This window comes from Pristiophorus japonicus, chromosome 3, assembly GCF_044704955.1.
Source record: "Pristiophorus japonicus isolate sPriJap1 chromosome 3, sPriJap1.hap1, whole genome shotgun sequence".
In the NCBI taxonomy this organism is placed as follows: domain Eukaryota; kingdom Metazoa; phylum Chordata; class Chondrichthyes; family Pristiophoridae; genus Pristiophorus; species Pristiophorus japonicus.
In genome coordinates, this window is record NC_091979.1 from 93,650,189 (window position 1) to 93,674,815 (window position 24,627).

At 44.6% G+C, this 24,627-nt stretch overlaps 1 protein-coding gene across 16 annotated transcripts in view; it reads left to right on the top strand.

Annotated features, from left to right (window-relative positions):
• LOC139259794 (RNA-binding motif, single-stranded-interacting protein 1-like) overlaps positions 1–24,627 on the top strand; it is a 769,398-nt gene that overhangs the window by 533,965 nt on the left and 210,806 nt on the right. For all 16 annotated transcript variants that reach the window (XM_070875543.1, XM_070875544.1, XM_070875545.1 and 13 more), the window contains one exon: positions 1,295–1,353. In XM_070875543.1, coding sequence (XP_070731644.1) covers positions 1,295–1,353 — 59 coding nt within the window. The remainder of the gene's footprint in view (positions 1–1,294; positions 1,354–24,627) is intronic.

The window sequence follows — 24,627 nt, forward strand, 5'->3', positions numbered from 1 at the left end:
TTAAAAATTGGGAAGATCAAAACCATTGTCTTTGGCCCCCGACCCAAATTATTTGACCTGAGCTGAGCTGCTGACCCAATCACAAAGACCACCTACCTCTGTCTCCGTAACATCACCTGTCTCTGCCCCTGCCTCAATTTATCTGCTGCTGAAACCCTCATCCGTGCTTTTGTTACCTCCAGACTTGACTATTCCAATGCTTTCCTGGTTGGCCTCCCATCTTCCAACCTCCATAAAACTTGAGCTAATTCAAAACTCTGTTGCCCATCTTCTAACCTGCACCAAGTCCCACTCACCCATAACCTTCTGGATTTGTTGACCTGCACATACCCAACTTTCTTCACTCCACCATTGCCGGCTGGGCCTTCAGCCATCTATGCCCTAAGCTCTGGAATTTCTTTCCTAAACCTCTTTGTCTCTCCACCTCCCTTCTCCATTAAGTCCCTCCTTAAAATTTACCTCTTTGACCAAGCTTTCAGTCACCTGTCCTAATAGCTCCATCTTTGAATCGGTTTCAATTGTTGCCTTATTACACTTTTGTGAAGCTTCTTGGGACCATTCTATATGTTAAAAGTTCACCTCTTATAAGACCCTGCTTAAAACCTACCTCTTTGGCCAAGCATTTGGTCAACTGTACTAATGTCTCCTTATGTGCCTCAGTATCAATTTTTGTCTGAATATGCTGCTCTATAGTGCCTTGGGATGTTTTACTATGTTAAAGGCACAATATAAATGCAAGTTGTTCTTGCTGCACAAGCTGATGAGATTAAATGTATACTTGTATTTATTTAAACAAATATGTTCAACATGCTGTTTGCTTACGATAACCTTAGTTATTAATGCTGGTGTTGATGGCTCGTCATACCAAGAGTGGCATGTAAGCTCTTAATTTTTCATTTTTTTTGGTGCAGGCAGACAAAGACCACAAGTGGTGATTCTGACTACCAAGTTGCTTTTTACCTTGAAACAGTTTACATCTTTTTGTATATTTTCAATAAAGAAGTACACCACAAGTATATTCATATATCATTCCTGAGGATGTTGTGGGGGGGGGGGGGGGGGGAGGTGGTGGCGGAGAGACATGAAAGAAATGTATTTGATTCCAACCTATGCATATTTAGCTACTCAATTGGAATTCCTTTCTGCTTGTTACCACAGTGCTAAATGGTTAAAAGTGGTGGTTATCTCCAACTGTGAGATTTTGGTACATTTACTACCTATTCGGAGATTTGTTATGATGTGCAACAGTGATTATTTTTAATGTCCTGAATAAATTTTTTGTCTTATTTTATAGATATGGCAAAATAGTATCAACAAAGGCCATTCTGGACAAGACAACTAATAAATGCAAAGGTATATTTTTGTTATATGCTGATTAACTTCTTGGAGATGGTATCTCATTGCGCTAAAACTTTTCTACATGTTCAAAAGTTTATCTTAGTATAAAATGTTAAATCATATATATCTGTCCTTGCCTGTTCCATTTGAAGTGTTCAGCAGCTCAATGCACGTTTTATCTCCACATATCCATTGTTTCCTATCTGCACAGTTTCAGAAGGAAATATAACTGCATATTTGCTAGGTTTTTAAATAGCTCCAAGCTAAAAGACACTTTATTGAGTGCAATGGGTTATAAAATATTGATCCATCCATCATCTTGGAGGGCATTATATTGCCAGCAAGCATTCTGTGTAACATGCCCACTGAGAATTGTTTTCTTGGATATCTTGAAAGCTACTGAACAGTTGATTCCCTGTAGACTGTTCAGGGGCAGGAAATAATGGTATCACTTCTGTGGAGGAATATGTAATATTACGCACTGAATGGTCGAGAAATTCAATTGCACAGAGCCTGTTTTTTATGGGCACTATACAGCATCCAAAAGCAGGAAGAATAAGCAAGAAGCTCGCATGCACACATTTCCAGTTGGAAATCCGCCACTTGTCATATTGGAACAGGCTTTTCTGGTGGCCTCGAGTGCTCACCATCAGAATTAAAATCAGAGAGAATAAGTTATTCAAATTAGGGTCTTGTATGTTCTAGACTTGCAGATTCCCAGCACCTGACTCGCCATGTGCTGAACCTGTGCAGCAACACTTAGCACTAACTGACAGGAAAGACCCCTTATGCTACTTAAAGGGATAATGTAGAACCTACAGCTTCGTTGCTGGTTTGTCATGTCAGGGCGCTGGTTAATTTCTGGGGCACTCTTTGTTTTGTGTTGTATCACTGGAAATTTCACTGTCTGCAAAGAACAAGATTTTGATGGTATTGCACTGTTAGCTGCCTCACAAATAGTTTCACTGCATGCATGGATGGTCTGATAGGGCTGCCTTTGGGACTTGAGGACAAGGGGGAGCAGCTGCCATAAGAGAGAAGAGGAGGAGGGCACCGTGCAGGTGGCCATATCTACAGCAAGTACTTTACATTAACTTTATTTGGAAGCAATGTCTCAGGCGCCTTTGCTTCACAAAGGAGGCTGTCATTGAACAATGTGACCTCCTGCAGTCACAACTCGCGCCTCGCAGCAAGATATGGATAGTACTGCCTGTGGCTGTCAAGGTTACTCTGGCCCTTAACTTTATGCCACAGGCTCCTTTTAAGCTGCAGCAGGTTCATAGTCCAGCACTGTATCTGAAGGTCACCAAGGCTCTTTACACAAGGCAGAACACCTACAACTCCCTCCCCATGGACAAAGCAAAGCAGGACAAGAGAGCATTAGACTTCGCTCACATGGCAGGCTTCCCCAGGTTGCAAGATGACATCTATCGGCAGCCTATCATCTTTATCAATTGTAAAGCATTCCACTCCTTCAACTTTTGCTGGATTGCAACCACAGGCAGCATAGCATGCATGTCTATGCCCAGTGTCCTGGCAGCAGTCATGACTCTTTCATTCTGCGCCACTGCTTTGAGCCGCATTTAATCCAACTGGATCATCATTTTGCCGGCTGGATACATGCCGGAAAGGAATATTCCTTCCAGACATGGCTCATGACTCCTGTCGGGAACCTGGGCATAGCCTCAGAGCTGACCTACAACGAGAGCCACGCCACCACTTGAAACATCATTGAGCAAACAATCAGTATCCTCATCACTTCCGCTGCTTAGATTGTTCCGGAAGAGCTTGGAGCTTTACAGTATACCGCTGAACGGCTATCCAGATTTGTGGTGGTCCACTGTATGCTCCACAACTTTGCCATTCTAAAGGACCAGCTGTTAGAGGATGGGTATTCTTATAAGTTAATCTTTAAGTATGTCCTGGGAGTTGTGAGAAGCATACGAGAGGGGGTTGGGGGGGGGGGGGGGAGTGGGTGTGTGGGTGGCGGCGAGCATGGGCCGCCTGCAGCCTGCAATAGTGCCATAGAGACAGAAAGAACAATCCTGCATGCTCAGTTTCTGACCAATTTTAGGGAAGGATCCGTAACCCAGTGTTAGGCCCCCCCATTATCATTAAGGCAGCTGCCAGTGCTGCCTAAATATTGTGTTAGTCAAAATGGCAGCTGTTTATTTCAGGTGGTCTTGGGGCAGGGGATATAGCCCCCAAAATTTCCCCCCCCCCCCATTTTGCGCTCAGGAAATGGACAAAACGGATCCAATTTTGCCACCTGCCCCCCCGCCATTTGTTTAATCTGAGACATTTTAGGCAGATTAAATTACTAATGTCATCTTCTTAAGTATTGGTTTAAAAAAAACTGTAACTTAAAATGTTTCCGAAAACTGAATATAGCAGCTGTGTCCAGAACACAAACATTTCTGTAAGTGATCAAGTTCAGTATGATGTAAAAAAAAATTACAAATATGAAAACTGACTTGGAATATTGAATTATGTTTCTTCAGAACAACACAGATTATGGGGCAGTATGAGAGAATTGTTTAAAATCATGAAAGGATGGGAGAGGATATAAAGTAACGGACTGTTTCCAGAAAGACCTAGAATGAGGGGCCAATGATACAAGATGTAAGATTTAGACAGAGAGCACATATACAGTTCGTTTTAAGGCTGTGGAATTCACTTCCAGAGTTAATAATTGAGGCAGAAACCATGTCAACTATCAAGATAAAATTGTATAGGTGGGTGAAGGAAATGGGGAATGAAGGGAAAAAGGGGCAGTTTGGGTAAATGTGATTCGAACTATTTGCTCGCAAAGAGGGTAAATGCCAACACTGACAGTTTGCAATTTCTATGTGTCTTTATTTCTATGTATGATTAAAAAAATATATAGAATGAAGTTGAAACTAGGTCATTTGTGGTGATATATTAAAGAATTATAGAATAATTATATGTGAAGAGATCACAGGGAGGTTAATTAGTGCTGTGGGGGAGGGTTTAAACTAATTTGGCAGTGGAATGAACACTAGGATGAAGCATTAGAGAGCAGGTACAAGATGCATAGAGAATTGGGAGAGACAAACAGAACATAAGAAATAGGAACAGGAGTAGTCCATTTGGCCCCTCGAGCCTGCTCGCCATTCAATAAGATCATGGCTAATCCAATCATGGACTCAGGTTCACTTCCCTGCCTGCTCTCCATAACCCCTTATTCCCTTATTGTTAAAGAAACTGTCTACTTCTGTCTTAAATTTATTCAATGTCCCAGCTTCCACAGCTCTCTGAGGCAGCGAATTCCACAGATTTACAACCCTCAGAGAAATTTTTTCTCATCTCTGTTTTAAATGAGCGGCCCCTTATTCTAAGATCATGCCCTCTAGTTCGTCTCCCCGAAGAGTGGAAACATCCTCTCTGCATCCACCTTGTCAAGCCCCCTCATAATCTTATACGTTTCGATAAGATCACCTCTCATTCTTCTGAATTCCAATGAGTAGAGCCCCAACCTACTCAACCTTTCTTCATAAGTCAACCTCCTCATCCCCGGAATCAACCTAGTGAACCTTCTCTGAACTGCTTCCAAAGCAAGTATATCCTTTCATAAATATGGAAACCAAAACTGCATGCAGTATTCCAGGTGTGGCCTTACCAATACCCTGTACAACTGTAGCAAGACTTCCCTGCTTTTATACTCCATCCCCTTTACAATAAAGGCCAAGATCCCATTGGCCTTCCTGATCACTTGCTGTACCTGCATACTAACCTTTTTGTGTTTCATGCACAAGTACCCCCAGGTCCCGCTGTACTGCAGCACTTTGCAATTTTTCTCCATTTAAATAATAACTTGCTCTTTGATTTTTTTTCTGCCAAAGTGCATGACCTCACATTTTCCAACATTATACTCCATCTGCCAAATTTTTGCCCATTCACTTAGCCTGTCTATGTCCTTTTGCAGATTTTTTGTGTCCTTGTGTATGGAGAAAGAGTCAGACTGAACACTGTGAGCTCAAAGTAATGTGTGACCGTAGTCTTTTATTGCAGGTCTCCAGAGTGCCCCTCGAACTTGTGAAGCCTTCTTAAATACCTATACTCCCAAGGGATTATGGGATCCCTTGGGACTCCAGGGGATGAGCCCTCTGGTGGCTGTACAGAGAAAATACAAGTCCACATATATAATACTTCTCGCATTGCTTTTCCTCCCATTTTTGTATCATCAGCAAACTTGGCTACGTTACATTTGGTCCCTTCTTCCAAGTCGTTAATCTAGATTGTAAATAGTTAGGGTTCCTGCGGCACCTCACTGGTTACTGATTGCCAACCTGAGAATAAACCATTTATCCCAACTCTCTATTTTATGTTCGTTAGCCAATCCTCTATCCATGCTAATATATTACCCCCGACCCCATGAACTTTTATCTTGTGGAGTAACTTTTTATGTGACACCTTGTCAAATGCCTTCTGGAAGTCCAAATGCACCACATTCACTGGTTCCTCTTTATCCACCCTGTTCGTTATATCCTGAAAGAATTCATGCAGATTTGTCAAACATGACTTTCTCTTCTTAAATCCATGCTGACTCTGCCTGACCAAATTTTGCTTTTCCAAATGTCCTGCTAATGTTTCTTTAATAATGGACTCCAACATCTTCCCAACCACAGATGTTCGGCTAACTGGTCTATAGCATCCTGCTTTTTGTCTGCCTCCTTTTTTAAATAGAGGCGTTACATTTACAGTTTTCCAATCTGCTGGGACCTCCCCAGAATCCAGGGAATTTTGGTAAATTACAACCAATGCATCCACAATCCCTGCCGCTACTCCTCTTAAGACCAGAGGATGCAAGCCATAAGGTCCAGGGGATTTATCTGCCTTTAGTCCCATTATCTTATTAAGTACCACCTCCTCTCCCCCGCCCCCCCCCCCCCCCCGCCATAGCCCCTTAACTATCCTTTTGGAATATTGTTAGTGTCCACTACCATAAAGACTGATACAAAATATTTGTTCAGAGTTTCTGCCATCTCCATGTTCCCCATTACTAATTCCCCGGTCTCGTCCTCTAAAGGCCAACATTTACTCTAGCCACTCTTTTCCTTTTGATATACCTATAGAAACTCTTGCTATCTGTGTTTTTATATTTCGTGCTAGTTTACTTTCACAGTCTATCTTCCCTTTCTTAATAATTTTTTTGCTTGGCTTTTAAACACTTCTCAATCTTCTATCCTCCCACTAGTTTTGGCCACATTGTATGCCCTTGTTTGTAATTGGATACCGTCCTTTATTTCTTTAGTTAGCCACAGATGGCTCTCTTTTCTCCTTTCCTCCTTATTGGAATATATTTTTCTTGAGAGTTGTGAAATATCTCCTTAAATGTACACCACTGTTCATCAACCGTCCTACAATTTAATCTATTTTTCCAGTCCACGTTAGCCAACTCGGCCCTTATACTTTCATGGTCTCTTCCATTTGCCTTTTTGATTACTTGCTGTACCTGCGTACTATTGGTGTTTCTTTGTACTGCAGCACTTTGCAATTTTTATCCATTTAAATTATAATTTGCTTTTTTATTATTTCTGCCAAAGTGGATAACCACACATTTTCCCACATTACACTCTACATCTGCCAAATTTTTGCCCAGTCACTTAGCCTACCAATATCCCTTTGCAGATTTTTTCACAATTTGCTTTCCGACCCGTCTTTGTATCATCAGCAAACTTGGCTACATTACACTCGGTTCCTTCATCTAAGTCATTAATATAGATTGTAAATTGTTGAGCACCCAGCACTGATCCCTGCGGCACCCCACTATTCACTGTTTGCCAACCGGAAAATGACCCATTTATCCCGACTCTCTTTTTTTGTTAGTTAGCCAATCCTCTATTCGTGGTAATATATTACCCCCTACCCGTGAACTTTTATCTTGTGCAGTAACCTTTTATGTGGCACCTTATCGAATGCCTTCTGGCAATCCAAATACACCACATCCACTGGTTCCCCCTTATCCACCCTGCTCGTTACATCCTCAAAGAACTCCAGTAAATTTGTCAAACATGATTTCCCTGGAATAAAGAGGAAGGATCAGACAGGGGGAAATGAGAGGCAGACTAAAGTAGGTTTAGAGTGCATGTGTGTAAATGCCTGGAGCATGGTAAATAAGGTTGGTGTGCTGCAGGTACAAGTAGCCAAATGGGACTATCATCATAGTGTAATAACAGAGACCTGACTCAAACAAGGGTAGGAATGGGCACTTAATATTCCTGGATACAATGTTGTCAGGAAAGATAGGGAAGAGAAAAAGGAGGGGGTAGTGTTGCAGCACTAGAAAGGGATGATGTATTTCAGGGTTCAAAGACAGAACCTATTCAAAGAATCATAGGCCCTGAATTTAGTGAGAGCTATGTTCCGCCCAAGTACCGTTGAAAGGACCGCTAAGATCCTGACACTACTTTGGACGGAAGTTTCGTGAAAAAATGTGGGGAAAACCTCTCATTGGAAAAAATGGGCCTTGCACGCCGATTCTGGGCGGTAGTGGGTGGTAGGTCCCATTCTGGGCGGCAAATGCAATCTTCGGCAAAGTACCGCCAAGGATAGAGTCAGGCCCAGGGAGGGGGCAGTGGCTAAAATTTAATTTTTTTCAGAACAATAAAAAAAAAACACCTGAAATCCTTCAAGGGACCCCATCATCCTAAATCCCTGCAAAAGAAATAAAGAAAAGAAGACGCAGCGGGTGGGAAAACTCTTGTTGGTGTTGCACACCGGCGGATGGTCCCCAGTGGTCGTCTCTCCCTGCCAGCATGAGGGCCTGACGAAACTCGCTCGGAGGGGAGAGCGCCCAAAAAACATCGAGACCGCTGAGAAAACTCGGCAGCAGCCAACAGTGAGTCGACCAAACTCTGTCCTATAGAATCTTACAGCACAGAAGGAGGCCATTTGGCTCTTCGTGCCTGTGCCGACTCTTTGAAAGAGCTACCCAATTTAGTCCCACACCCCAGCTTTTTCCCCATAATCCTGCAAATTCTTCCCCGTCAAGCACATGTCAAGCAATATGCCGAGGAACCAACTAGAGGACTGGCCATCCTAGACTGGGTGATGTGTAATAAGAAAGGACTAATTAGCAATCTTGTTGTGCGAGACCCCTTGGGGTCGAGTGACCACAATATGGTAGAATTCTTTATTAAAATGGAGAGTGACACAGTTAATTCAGAGACATATAAATTGGCCAGAAAAAGCAGCAAACCTGAGGATTTATAGAATTTTATAATTTAGCAGAGGAGGACAAAGAGTTTCATTGGGAGGGGGAAAATAGAGTCTGAGAGGAAGCTTGCTGGGAACATAAAAACTGACTGCAAAAGCTTCTATAGATATGTGAAGAGAAAAAGATTAGTGAAGACAAACATAGGTCCCTTGCAGTCAGAATCAGGTGAGTTTATAATGGGGAACAAAGAAATGGCGGACCAGTTAAACAGTACTTTGATTCTGTCTTCACGAAGGAAAACACAAATAACCTTCAGGAAATACTCGGGGACCGAGGGTCTAGTGAGAAGGAGGTGCTGAAGGAAATCCTTATTAGGCGGGAAATTGTGTTCGGGAAATTGATGGGATTAAAGGCCAATAAATCCCCTGGGCCTGATAGTCTGCATCCCAGAGTACTTAAGGAAGTGGTTCTAGAAATAGTGGATGCATTGGTGATCATTTTCCAACAGTCTTTCGACTCTGGATCGGCTCCTATGGACTGGAGGGTAGCTAATGTAACACCACTTTTTAAGAAAGGAGGAAGAGAGAAAATGGGTAATTATAGACCGGTTAGCCTGACATCAGTAGTGGGGAAAATGTTGGAATCAATTCTTAAAGATGAAATAGAAGCTCATTTGGAAAGCAGTGATAGGATCGGTCCAAGTCAGCATGGATTTATGAAAGGGAAATCATGCTTGACAAATCATCTAGAATTTTTTGAGGATGCAACTGGTAGAGTGGACAAGGGAGAACCAGTGGATGGTGGTGTATTTGGACTTTCAAAAGGCTTTTGACAAGGTCCCACACAAGAGATTAGTGTGCAAAATTAAACCACATGGTATTGGGGTTAATATACTGACGTGGATAGAGAACTGGTTGACAGACAGGAAGCAGAGAGTCGGGATAAATGGGTCCTTTTCAGAATGGCAGGCAGTGACTAGTGGGGTGCCGCAGGGCTCAGTGCTGGGACCCCAGCTATTTACAATATACATTAATGATTTAGATGAAGGCATTGAGTGTAATATCTCCAAGTTTGCAGATGACACTAAGTTGGGTGGCGGTGTGAGCTGTGAGTAGGACGCTAAGAGGCTGCAGGGTGATGTGGATAGGTTAGGTGAGTGGGCAAATGCATGGCAGATGCAGTATAATGTAGATAAATGTGAGGTTATCCACTTTGGTGGCAAAAACACAAAGGCAGAATATTATCTGAATGGCGGCAGATTAGTAAAAGGGGAGGTGCAACGACACATGGGTGTCATGGGAATCAGTCATTGAAGGTTAACATACAGGTACAGCAGGCGGTGAAGAATGCAAATGGTATGTTGGCCTTCATAATTAGGGGATTTGAGTATAGGAGCAGGGAGGTCTTACTGCAGTTGTACAGGGCATTAGTGAGGCCTCACCTGGAATATTGTGTTCAGTTTTGGTCTCCTAATCTGAGGAAGGACGTTCTTGCTATTGAGGGAGTGCAACGAAGGTTCACCAGACTGATTCCTGGGATGGCAGGACTGACATATGAGGAGAGACTGGATCGACTAGGCCTGTATTCACTGGAGTTTAGAAGGATGAGAGGGGACTTCATGGAAACATATAAAATTCTGACGGGACTGGACAGATTAGATACAGGAAGAATATTCCCGATGTTGGGGAAGTCCAGAACCAGGGGACATAGTCCAAGGATAAGGGGTAAGCCATTTTGGACTGAGAGGAGGAGAAACTTCTTCACTCAGAGTTGTTAACCTGTGGAATTCCCTACCGCAGAGAGTTGTTGATGCCAGTTCATTGGATATATTCAAGAGGGAGTTCGATATGGCCCTTACGGCTAAAGGGATCAAGGCGTATAGAGAGAAAGCAGGAAAGTGGTACTGAGGTGAATGATCAGCCATGATATTGAATGGTGGTGCAGGCTCCAAGGGCCGAATTGCCTACTCCTGTACCTATTGTCTATGTTTCTATGTCCAATACCTTTTAAAAGTTGATTCCACCACCCTTTCAGGTAGTGCATTCCAGATACCAACGACCCTCTATGTGAAGAAATGTCTCCATTTTTCCCTTCTAGTTCTTTTGTAATTATTTTAAAACTATGACCTAGTTACCGACCCACTTGCTGGAGTAAATAGCTTCTCCCTACTTGCTCTTTTTTTAAAAAAAACATAAATTTCAATAGCTCTTTTGGGTCTGCGTTTAACCTTCTCTGCTCTAAGGCAAACAATCACAACTTTTTCAATGTCATAACTGGTATCATCCTGGTAACCCTCCTCTGTACCCTTTCCAGAGCCTTGACATCTTTCCTAAAGTGTGGTGCCCAGAATTGAATACAATATTCCAATATTGATTTGTAAAGGTTTAGCATAACTTCCTTGTTTTTGTATTCAATGCCCCTATTTACAAAGAAAATATCTCATACACTTTCTTAACCGCCTTATCAACTTGTCCTGCACAGCTTCAAAGATTTGTGAATGTGCACACCCAGGTCGCTCTGCTCTTGTTTCCCCTGCCCCCGCCCCCCCCCCCCCACCCTCGCCAAAATAGTACCATTTAGATTATATTGCCTCGCCATGTTGTTTCTCCCAAAGTGCATTAAATTGCATCTTCCATGTGTCTGCCCATTTCACCAGTTACCAGATTTATCCCCCTCCCCTTTTTTGAGCAGGGGTGTAACATTTGCAATCCTCCAGTCCTCTAACACCTTTCCAAGTATGCAACGGCTTCCACTATCTCCACCCTTGCTTCCCTCAGCATCCTAGGATGCATCCCATCTGGACCGGGTGACTTGTTAACTTGCCAACCTATTTAGCCCCTCTTTTCGATCTATTTTTATCCTACACAATATTTCTACTCTCCCCATCTTTACTCTCACATTAACTTCTTCCTCTTCTTCTGTGAAGACAGATACAAATTACTCAATCAGTATTTCAGTCTTGCCCTCTGATTCCACAAAAAGATTTCCTTTTTAGTCCCTAATCGACCACACCATTCCTTTTAACTATCTCGTTACTTTTTAATGTGTTTTCAAAACATATGGGAAATCCATTGTATATTACCTGCTAATCTTTTTTCATGCTCACTCTTTGCCCTTGTATCCTTTTCCAATTCCCCCCCTGCACACTCTGTATTCTGCCTGGTTTTCGATTGTATTCTGCACCTGAGTTTTGTCATAAACCTCCTTTTTCTATTTTATCTGAATCTCTATTGACTTTGTCATGCAGTGAGTTCTAGATAGGACTCCCATCTTTCCTCCTTTATGGGAATATGCTTGGTTTATACACTAACTGTCACTTGCCATTGTCATTTACGGTTTTCTTGGCCAATCATTTTTTTCCAGTCTACCTGTGCTAGATCCATTCTCAAATCAGTGAAATTGGCCCTCTTCCAGTTGGGTATTTTCACCTTTTTATTTTTCTTTGTCCTTTTCCTTAACTACTTTAAACCGAATTATATGATCACTATTACCCAGATATTCTCCCAAAGAAAAACACTCCACTTGCCCGACTTAATTCGCCAGAACTAGATCCAGCTCTGCTTCATTCCTCGTTGAGCTATAAATATATTGTTTAAGAAAGTTCTCCTAAACTAATTTTAGGAATTCTTCACCCACCTTGCTCTTTACCAATTGTTTTTCCCATTTCTGTATTACAGTAATTGAAATCCCCTACTGTTACTGCACAATTATTTTAACATTTCATGGAATCATACAATTCTACAGCATAGAAGGAGGCCATTTGACCCGTCGAGCCCGTGCCAGCGCTCTGCAAGAGCACTTCAGCTAGTCCCACTCCCCGCCCTTTTCCTGTAGCCCTGCAAATGTTTTTCCCTCAGGTACTTATCCAATTCCCTTTTTAAAGCCACGATTAAATCTGCCTCCACCACCCTTTCAGGCAGTGCATTCCAGATCATAACCACTCGCTGTGTAAAAAAGTTTTTCCTCATGCCACCTTTGGTTCTTCTGCCAATCAACTTAAATCTGTGTCCTCTGATTCTCGATCCTTCTGCCAATGGGAACAGTTTCTCTCTTTCTCTACTCTGTCTAGACTCCTCATGACCTTGAACACCTCTATCAAATCTCCTCTCAACCTCCTCTGCTCTAAGGAGAACAACCCCAGCTTCTCCAGCCTATCCAAGTAACTGAAGTCCCTCATCCCTGGAACCATTCTGCTAAATCTTTTCTGCATCTTCTCTCAGGTCTTCACATCCTTCCTAAAGTATGGTGCTCAGAATTGGACACATTATTACAATTGAGGCCGAACGAGTGTTTTATAAAGGTTCATCATAACTTCCTTGCTTTTGTAATCTATGCCACTATTTATAAAGCCCAGGATCCCGTATGATTTTTTTTTTTAACCGCTTTCTCAACCTGCCCTGCCACCTTCAACGATTTATGCGCATATACCATCATGTGTCTCTGTTCATGCACCCTCTTTAGAATTGTACCCTTTAGTTTATATTGCCTCTCCTCATTTAGTTCCCATTCCTGCCCATGTTTAAACCAGGTCTCCGTTATAGCAGTAATATCATAATGCCTTGTGGCAACTTGCTCCTGTCGCTTGTGGACCTTATTTGTTACACTCCTTGCATTAGCACACATGCATCCCAACACCATGCTTTGCTTTTTTTCTCCATTTACTTCCTGCTTTTTCTACACTCTTCTTTGTTCTGTCCCTGTTTGTCCCTCCTACTTTTCTATGCACCTTGTCTATCTTCTCTGCTGCCTTGTCCTGGTGCCCCTCACCCTGCCAAATTAATTTAAACTCTTCCCCACAGCACTAGTTAACATAGAAACATAGAAAATAGGAGCAGTAGTAGGCCATTCGGCCATTTGCGTCTGCACCGCCATTCAATATGATTATGGCTGATCCTCTATTTCAACACCATATTCCTGCTTTTTCCCCGTACCCCTTGCTGCCTTTTGTGTCTAGAAATCTATCTGTCTCCTTCTTAAATGTATTCAGTGACTTGGCCTCCACAGCCTTCTGTGGTAGAGAATTCCACAGGTTCACCATCCTCTGAGTGAAAAAATTTCTCCTCATCTCGGTCCTAAATTTCCTACCCCGTATGCTAAGACTGTGACTCCTTGTTCTAGACTTCCCAGCCAGGGGAAACATCCTCCCTCATCCAGTCTGTCAAACCCCTTCAGAATTTTATACGTTTCAATGAAATCCCTTCTCATTCTTCTAAACTCTAATGAATACAGGCCTAGTTGACCCAGTCTCTCCTCATACGACAGTCCTGCCATCCCAGGAATCAGTCTGGTGATCCTTCACTGCACTCCCTCTATGGCAAGTATATGCTTTCTTGAGTAAGGAGACCAAAACTGCACACAATACTCCAGGTGTGGTCTCACCAAGGCCCCTGTATTACTGTAGTAAGACATCCTTGCTCCTGTACTTAAAACCTCTTGCAATGAAGGCCAACATACCATTTGCCTTCCTGATTGCTTGCTGCACCTGCATGTTTGCTTTCAATAACTGGTGTACAAGGGCACCCAGATCCCCCTGTACATCAACACTTCCCAAGCCATCACCATTTAAATAATACTTTGTCCTTATGTTTTTCCTACCAAATTGGATAACTTCACATTTATCCACGTTATCCTGCATCTGCCATGTATTTGCCCACTCACTCAACCTATCTAAATCGCCTTGCAGAGTCTTTGCATCCTCCTCACAACTCACAATCCCACCTAGTTTTGAGTCATCAGCAAACTTGGAAATATTACATTTGGTTCCCTCATACAAATCATTTATATATATGTGGGGCCCAAGCACTGCCCCCTGTGGTACCCCACTAGTCACTGCCCGCCACCCTGAAATAAAACGGTTCATTCCTACTCTCTGTTTCCTGTCAGTTAACCAATTTTCAATCCATGCCAGTACATTACCCCCAATCCTATGTGCTTTAATTTTGCACACTAACCTCTTATGTGGGACTTTATCAAAGGCCTTCTGAAAATCCAAATACACTCCATCCACTGGTTCTCCCTTATCTATTCTATTAGTTACATCCTCAAAAAACTCTAGTAGGTTTGTCAAACATGATTTTCCTTTCATAAATCCATGTTGACTTTTTCTAATCCCATTGATATTATCTAAGTGTGCAGTTATCACATCCTATATAATAGACTCTAGCATTTTCCCGACTACTGATGTTAGTCCCCTGTTTTCTCTCTCCCTCCTTTTTTAAATAGTGGGGTTACATTTACCACCCTTCGATCTGCAGGAACTGTTCCATAATCTATTGAATTTTGAAATTTAGTTATATGCTATATGTTAATTTAAAAGAAAAACATAGCCCGCAATCACTACCAATCATTTACCTGCTTTACCTGTGATGTCACACGGCAATGTTCTCCCCACCCGGAGCCGTGCGATCTCCTGGGAAGGGCAAAAAAACAGATTAAAAACCCAGGCCAATTGGGGAAAAAATCTGGGAAAATTCCTCCGAACCAACCAGACGATCGAAACTAGTCCAGGAGATCACACTGGCTGTCTGCTGTGGCTTTTATCCCCACTCTTGGGCCTCGGTCTGCTCCCGCTCAGGTATGCCACCGCTCTGCGGAAAAATTTAGGAAAAACAAGGCAAAGCAACGCCTCCCACCCTCACTTCACCGAACTTTCCCACTTACCAAACTCTGTTTTCCCACTATGAGCTGCTGCACTCCCCGTGAGGACATTGGTCCCAGCCCTGTTCAGATGCAAGCCATCCAGCTTGTACAGGTCCTTCCTGCTCCCGAACTGGTTCCAAGGCCCCAGGAATCTGTTACTGCTCAATCTCATACTGTTAAACACCATTTGTCCCTCTAAGAAGTTGGATGTGGTTCATGTCTCCAGCCATGCATTCACCTGGACTAACATTCTGTTTTTGCACTCACTAGCACGTGGCAGTAATCCACGTGGGAGTAATCCAGAGCTTACCAGCTTTGAGGTCATATTTTTTAATCTTTTTTCCTAGCTCCTGAAACTCTGCCTGTAGAACCTCAACCCTTTTCCTACCTGTGTCATTGGTTCTAATATGGACCCGATTTCTGTCTGTTCCTCTTCCCCCTCGCAGAATGTACTACACCCTCTCGGTGATGCCCTTTACCCTGGCACCAGGAAAGCAACTATTTGGGCCTTGTCTATTCTCTTGACTATCAAATCCCCTAAAACAACTGGAGTGCTACACTTCCTTGTGCTCTGCTATGCAGTCGAGTCTCCCACAGTGCCGTGGATTTGCTTCTGACTACAGTCCCCCCAAAGTGTCATCAACCTCATCAACACTGAATACCGTTTTTTTACGTGCCACACTGCTGGGGGATTCCTGCACTGCCTGCTTTTTTCTCCGAGTCTGCCTAATGCTCACCCACTCCCTTTCCCCCGCAACTCTCTATAGCCTTGGGGGAGGTGGGGGGGGGGGGGGGAGGGGGTGTGTGTGACCACTTTCTGAAACATGCTATCCACGAAACTCTCAGCTTCCCACATGTACTGCAGTGACACCAGCCACCTGTCAAGCTCAGAAACTTTTGAACTCAAGCTCGAGCAGTTGGTGGCACTTCCTGCATATGTGGTTTTCCAGGACACACACCGTGTTCTAGAGTTCCCACATGGCTCAAGATGTGCATGTGATGGGCCCCAGTTGTCCTGCCTTGTTAGCTAACAGTTGTTTAAAATTGTTTGTTTAGCTTTAAGGCTATTTAATTGTTTAGCGAACACTAACCAATAATAAAAGACACTAACAACTAAAAACACTAACCAGTAAACAAAGTACTTAAACTAACTACAGTCTAACCACCAAATACTTATCGGTAATTCCTCGGTTCCATCCTTTGTGCTGGTTGTGGTGTCACTTCAGTTTTTCTCCGTGTGCTTGTTTTGCGATACTCTTGCTGCACTTGTGCTGGATTTATGTTCCACAGGCCTACCGCGATGCTCTCTTTTCTATTTGGTGAGAATTAATCAACAATAGAGAAGCTATTACGCTGCTGGGTGTATACTATAGGCCACCAAATATTTGGAAGGTTATAGAAGACCAAATTTGCAGGCAAAAAGCAGAAAGATACAAGAACTTTATAGTAGTGCTAATTGGGTGACTTCAATTATCCTAATGTAGATAGGAAAAATAACAGCAAAGATGGGTAGGAATTCCTGAACTGTGTACAAGAGAACTTTCTTGATCAATGTGGTTCCCACCAAACGAGGAAGGAAGCAGTTCTGGATCTAGCTCTGGGGAATCAAGTGGAGCATGTTTCAGTGGGAAAGCATTTGGGAAACAGTGATCACAGTATCATTAGATTAGAGTCGTTATGGAAAAGGACAAGAAAAATTTAATATGAAAATCGAAAGGTGAATAACGATCTAGAGGTTAAAATGAAATGGAAAAAGGAGGCTTATGATAAATATCTGGTTCATTATTTAGTCGGGAATCAAGCTGAATACAAAAAGTACAAGAGAAACCTGAAAAAGGAAATAAGAGGGGCAAAGAGAGTATATGAAAATAGATTAGTGGGTAACATGAAAGGGAACCCAAAAGTCTTTTATATACATATAAATAGTGAAAGGATAGTCAAAGGAAGGGTGGGGCCAATTAGCGTCCAAAAACTAGATCATCTAGTGGAGGCAGAGGGCATGGCTGAGGTACTAAATGAGTACTTTGCATCTGTCGTCGCTAAAGAAGAGGATGCTGCCGGTGTCACAGTAAAGGAATAGATAGTAGAGACATTTGATAGGATAAGAATGGATAAAGAGGAGGTACTTAAAAGGTTGGCAACGCTCAAAGTAGAAAAATCACATGGTCCGGATGGGATGCATCCTAGATTGCTGAAGGAAGTAAGGGCAGGAATTGCAGAATCTCTGGCCGCAATCTTCCAATCCTCATTGCATATTAGAGTGGTGCTAGAGGACTGGTGGATTGCATATGTTTCTGCCCTGTTCAAAAAGGGGAGAAGGTCTTCTTTCTTATGGTAGTAGCAAAGCAAATCAAATGTCAATATCCAAGTCAGATACCTAGGCCAAAGCTTCCGGTGTAAAAACGTGGATATTTTGTAGGCTGCCTGCAAATTTCCTCTGGGGGCAGTGCTCAATGATGTGTTCCAGGATCTGATTAGGAGCTCCACAGTCACATAATGGGGATGCTTTAATCTTCCACCTATGGAGAAGGTGGCAGCATCTACGATGACCGGTTCTGAGGTGATTAATGGTTGTCCACTGTTTGCGAGTAAGGTTTGACCCTTCAGGATGTACTGTGGGGTGCCTATATGATAGGGTGCGATCGACCGTGACTCCTAAATAGTTTTTTTTTTTGGCATGGTTTACCTTTGCACCGCAAAAGGAGACTTTCAAAGCTTGTTTTGCTTGACGGGTTTTGAGATGGAATATCGGGATGATGGTTTTTTGCGGGTTTGGCAGAAGTAGGCCTCCATCCTCTGTAAATCACTGGTCAGGATCTCCTCAGTGTTGGACAGATTCATGTTTTGCGTGGCTAAGGCAATGCCATTAGCGCATACGAATTTGCGGGACTCTGTTTCGGACAGGTCGCTGGTGTAAATGTTGAAAAACATGGGTACCAGGACAGAACCCTGTGGGAGTCCATTGCTCAATATCCTATGTCTGCTCTTCTGGGTACCAATGTACACACACAAGCGTCGGTTGCTAAGCATGGAGTTGAGAAGATGGATCATTGTTCTGCAGGATAAACTGGTGGAGAACTTGAAAAAGCAGTCCATTCTTCCATACTGTGTCATACGCCACTGACCAGTCCATGAGTGCTACAGTGGTCTTGAGCTGGCGCTGGAGGTCTGCATCGATGTGCGTTGTTAAAGCTACCACTTGGCCGCAGCAGTTGCGTCCACTCCGGAAGCCCATTTGCTCCTTCGGGATAGTTGGCTCAATGATGGGGGAAAGTCTATGGAGTAGTAGCCTCTCCAGCACTTTAAAACAAGTGCAAAATAAGGAGGTCAGATGGTAACTGGAGGCTTCACAAGCATTCTTCCCCTACTTGAGGAGGGTAATTATTTTAATCTCCCTTCAAATCGATGGAATTTTACAAATTGCTCGTACCTTAGAGAAGGAGGAGGTCAGCAATCCCTTCGCTTTGGGTCTCAGTGCTTTTAAGAATTCTGGGTAAACACCACCTGGACCAGCACTTTTCCCAGATTTGGTTGTCGACAGGGCTGCATTTAGTTCGTCCAAGGTGAATGGATCAGACAGAGTTGATGATCTTGGTGCAGCCATCAAGATTGTCGAAAGCTGCCGCTTCACCTGGCGTGGAAATTCTTTGTCCACCGGAGCCTTTGATGTTTGTATCAAGTGGGATGCAATGGCGTCTGTTCTGATTGTCAATCCTGTGTTTGTAGGCGGGGTTTGGCCCGCCAAGTTGACAGAGCAGGGCCCATTCTTTTCTGCTGGAGTGAATGAAGTTAGTTTTCTCCACAAGGCTCCTCCACTTTTCACGTCTTGCCGAGTTCAAGGACTCCAGCATTGCAGTGGCTGTGGTTCGGTTCTTGTTCAGTGAATACTCCTGGTGGAGAGTCTCGATTTCTTCCATCCAACAAGGAATATATATCTTTCTAAACCCCCGAGGTATACTGCGTTTTGCGGTGGCTTTAATAATGCCTATAAATCTGTTGATGGCATTGGTGATTGGCAGAATCCACCTGATGTTGGTGTCAGTTAACCTTTCGAAGATTTCCCAGTCTGCTTGTTTGAAGTTCCATCGTTGTTCTGGTGTTGATGTAAGGACAGGAACTTCGATGGATGATGACAGCTTTCTCGCGACCTAGCAAATCGAATATGCCAACTTCACATCGAAGGCATCTCTCATTCAAAATGCGAATATCTCAAAAGGTTAATCAAGAAACACTGTTGATCTCCTGGTTCTTGAAGAAACACACATCGAACATGTCCACCAGTTTGACACAAGGTTTGACCTAATCGCTTGCAATAATTATGTCTTGAATGAAGAGTCAGACCAGATACTGCAAGCTAAAAATAAGGTGTGACCATAGTCCTTTATTGCAGGTCTCAGAGTGCTTCTCCAGCCTGTGAGGCCTCCTTATGTACAGGTGCTCCCAAAGGATTGTGGGATCCCTTGGGACTCGAGGATGAGCCCTATGGTGGTTCAACATGGTATTTACAGGTTTACATATATAACAACACTCCCCCGCCTCCCCCAAAGTCAATAGTGTAACTATTTACAATGTGAGTCGATCTGGGGCCTTCCTTTCCCTGGTTAATTGTCTCGGTGCAAATGCTGGCTTTGGTGAGTCGTTTGTTGGGCCCTCGCTGGGCTGCTGCGCAGCTGGTCTTGCTGGGCGTGGTGAGTCCTGCTGGGTTGCTGCGGGTGATGGGTTCTGCTTTGTGGTCAACCGCTGGGTCGGCTGCCACTTGTGTAATGTGTTGGAGGGTCAAAAAAGGTAGAGTCGATTGTGGGTTGTTCTGGATAGTCCGTGAATCTGAGTTTGGTTTGGTCCAAGTGTTTCCTGCAGGTGAATCCATTTGAAAGTTTGACCTGAAACACCCTCTTTGGCCACGGCAGTGCCGGGAAGCCACTTGGGACCTTGTCCATAGTTCAACACAAATACAGGATCATTACTCTCGATTTCACGTGACACATTTGCGCGATCATGATATGTATTCTGTTGAAGCCGCCTGCTCTCTACCTGTGTAGATCAGAGTGGACTAACGAGAGCTTTGTCTGAAGTGCCCTTTTCATGAGCAGTTCAGTGGGGGGAACCCCAGTGAGCGAGTGGGCCTCGTGCGGTAACTAAGCAGGACTTGGGATTGGCGAGTCTGCAGTGAGCCTTCAGTTACCCTCTTCAAGCTCTGCTTGATTGTTTGCACTGCTCGCTCTGCCTGACCGTTGGACGCTGGTTTAAATGGGGCAGATGTGACATGTTTGATCCCATTGCGAGTCATGAACTCTTTGAACTCAGCACTGGTGAAACACGGCCCATTGTCACTCACAAGGACGTCAAGCAGGCTGAGCGTGGCAAACATGGCCCGCAGGCTTTCAGTGGTGGCAGCAGACGTGCTTGCCGACATTATCACACATTCAATCCATTTGGAGTACGCATCTGCAACCACTAGGAACATTTTTCCCAAGAATGGGCCTGCATAGTCGACATGGACCCTGGACCATGGTTTGGAGGGCCAGGACCATAAACTTAGTGGCGCCTCCCTGGGTGCATTGCCTAACTGTGAACATGTATTACATTTGTGCACGCAGGACTCTAAGTCTGCATCGATACCAGGTCACCACACGTGGGATCAGGCTATCGCTTTCATTATTACGATGCCTGGGTGGGTGCTGTGGAGGTCACTAATGAAAGTGTCCCTGCCCTTTTTGGGCACCACTACCCGATTACCCCATAGGAGACAGTCTGCCTGTATAGACATTTCATCTCTGCGCCGCTGGTACGGCTTTATTTCTTCCTGCATCTGTAACGGGACACTGGACCAACTCCCATGGAGCACACCGTTTTTTACTAAAGACAGTAAGGGGTCCTGGCTCGTCCAGGTTCTAATCTGTCAGGCGGTAACAGGTGATTGCTCACTCTCGAGTGTTTCTATTACCATAACTAAATCTGCGGGCTGTGTCATCTCCACCCCTGTGGTGGGCAATGGCAGCTTACTGAGAGCATCGGCACAGTTTTCTGTGCCTGGCCTGTGGTGGATGGCGTAGTTGTATTTATCCCCTTACTTTCAGAAAAGAGGGATATAAGTGGCTTATAGTTGGTTTCCAATTCAAATTTGAGCCCAAACAGATATTGATGCATTTTCTTTACCCCATAAACACATGCTAACGCTTCTTTTTCGATTGTGCTGTAGGCTCTCTCAGCCTTAGACAGACTTCTGGATGCATAAGCAGCCGGTTGCAATTTCCCACATTCATTAACTTGTTGCAATACACACCCGACACCATATGATGACGCACCACATGCTAGTACCAAACGCTTACACGGATAGTATAACACAAGCAATTTGTTTGAGCATAACAGTTTCCTAGCTTTCTCAAAGACATTTTCTTGGCTTTTAAACCCATACCCATTCATTTCCTTTATGCAGTAAAGAGTGCAGTGGTTCTAACAATGTGCTAAGACCCGGTAAGAAGTTACCAAAGTAGTTCGAGTCCTAGAAACGACCACACGTTCTGTGGTCTCGGTGCATTCTTCATTGCCTCCGTCTTTGAATCGGTGGGCCTGATGCTGTCCACCGTGATTCTTCTCCCCAGGAACTCCACTTCAGGCGCAAGAAAACGCACTTCGTGCGTTTTAACCTGAGCCCCACACGATTAAGCCGACTAAGAACCTCCTCCAGGTTCTGCAGGTGCTCGATGGTATTCCGACCTGCAACCAAGATGTCGTCCTGGAAGACCACTGTGCGTGGGACCGACTTCAGCAAGCTTTCCAATTCCTCTGGAATATCGCCGCGGCCGATCGAATCCCAAACGGACATCTGTTGTAAATGAAGACACCTTTGTGCATGTTAATGCAGGTGAGACCCTTCGATGATTCCTCCAGCTCCTGCGTCATGTAAGCCGAGGTCAAGTCCAGCTTTGTGAACGTTTTTCCTCTGCCTTTGGTAACTGGTATTTATCCTGCAGGGAGCAACGATAGTTACTTTGTAATCACCACAGATTCTGACGGTGCCGTCTTCCTTGAGGACTGGAACAATCAGACTGGCCCACTTGTTTAATTCGATCGGCGAAATTATGCCCTCTCGTTGCAGCCTGTCCAGCTCGATCTCCACCTTCTCTCATCATGTACGGTACTGCTCTCGTCTTGTGATGGATGGGTTGCGCCCCCGGAATCAAGTGGATCTGCACTTTTGCTCCTTGGAACTTCCCGATGCCCGGTTCGAACAGAGTGGGGAACTTGTTTAGGACCTGGGCACATGAGGTGTCATCGACTGACGAAAGTTCTCGGACGTCATCCTAGTTCCAGCGTATCTTTCCCAGTCAGCTCCTGCCGAACAGCGTGGGGCCATCGCCTGGTACCACCCAGAGTGGTAAAGTGTGCACCGCTCCATCGTAGAAGACCTTAACGGTAGCACTGCCGATTATGGGAATCAGTTCCTTTGTGTACATTCTCAGTTTAGTACGAATGGGGGTCAGGACTGGCCTTGAGGCCTTGCTGCACCACAATTTATTGAAAGTCTTTTTGCTCATTATGGACTGTCTCACGCTTGTGTCCAGCTCCATTGACACAGGGAGTCCATTTAATTCAACCTTCTGCATTATCGGGGGATACTTTGTGGTAAATGTGTGCACCCCATATACCTCGGCCTCCTCAGTCTGAGGCTCTGGTTCGTCGTGATCCACCGTGGATTTGTCCTCATGGTGGTTTGCAGGATTAGCGGGGTTTGCAGCTCGCCTGCACATTTGTTGGAGGTGTCCCATTGTTCCACAGCCCTTGCAAACGTATCCTTTGAAGCGACATGAATGGAAGCGATGATCACCCCCGCAGCGCCAACAAGGTATTAATGGCCTTGCATTCAACACCCTTGATGGTGGGCTCTGAGTCACCTGAGGATGTGCAGTTGCAGGCATGCAAGTCCTGCCCTGTACATTACGATTCGAAGACAACATTACTTTGTTCACAGTACTTGCAGCAGCACTTGTGTGCTGAGAGATTTGTTTGGTATTGTCACTGGTGGCAATAAACGCCTGGGCTATCGCTATGGCTTTGCTCAAGGTTGGGGGCTCTACAGTCAAAAGTTTGCGAAGTATTACTTCATGGCCAATGCCAGGTACAAAGAAATCCCTGAGCATGTGCTCCAAGTGTCCTTCAAATTCGCAATGTCCTGCAAGGCACCTTAGCTCAGCGACATAGCTCGTCACTTCCTGCCTTCAGACCTCTTGTACATGTAGAACCGATACCTCGCCATCAGAATGCTTTCCTTCGTGTTAAGATGCTCCCGGACCAGTGTGCACCAATCATTGTACAACTTTTTTGTGGTTTTCGCTGGGGTGAGCAGATTTTTCATGAGGCCATTTATTGGTGCCCCGCAAACGGTGAGGAGGATCGCCCTTCGTTTGGCAGCGTTTGTTTCTCCTTCCAGTTCGTTGGCCACGAAGTATTGGTCGAGTTGCTCCAGGAAGGTTTCCCAAACATCTCCCTCCGAAAATTTCTCCAGGATGCCCACGGTTCTCTGCATTGTTGCGGTGGGGTTCATCATCTGTATCTCGTCGCCAGTTGTTATGGCTTGAATAAAGAGTCAGACCAGATACTGCAAGCTCAAAGTAAGGTGTGACCTCGCCGCCGCTTTCCTTACCTCAGGGCCTCGTCACTGTCCCGCCCGAACACCACCTCCGCGACGGGGCCGACAGGCCTGAACAGCTCCTCTTCGGCGGGGCCCGCCCGAACAGCTCCCGCACAGCGGGGCCCCGCCCGAACACCTCGGCAGGGCCGGCTGGCCCGAACAGTCCCTCGGCGGGAACCTGCCCCCCTTTCTGACATTCCGAAATCCAGAATTACCTGAATCTGGGCTCGGGTGTTTCCAGATTCGTGACGTCAGAAAGACGTTCGAAAGCCCGAAATCCGGAACGGCCTCAGTCCCGAGGGTTCCGAATTCTCGACACTGCACCTGTACATAATAGACTTGTTCGCAAAAGTGAAGCCCATGGGATTAAAGAGGCCGTGGCTGATTGGATATGAAATTGGCTAAGGGACGAAAGGAGAGAGTAGTGGTCAATGGTTGTTTTTCAGACAGGAGGGAAGTGTGCAGTGGTGTCCCCCCCAGGAGGATATAGACAGACTGGTGAAATGGGCAGGCACGTGGCATTGTTCTTTTAGATATATATGTAATCTCCTACAGCCCCACAACCCCCCCCCCCCCCCCCCCCCGAGATATCTGTGCTCCTTTAATTCTGCCCTCTTGAGCATCCCTGATTATAATTGCTCAACCATTGGTGGTTGTGCCTTCTGTTGCCTAGGCCCCAAGCTCTGGAACTCCCTGCCTAAACCTCTCCGCCTCTCTATCTCTTTCCTCCTTCAAGACGCCCCTGAAAACATACCTCTTCCTGCACTAATTTGTACTTATGCGGCTCGGTGTCAAACTTTTATCTCATGATACTCCTGTGAAAAGCCTTGGGACGTTT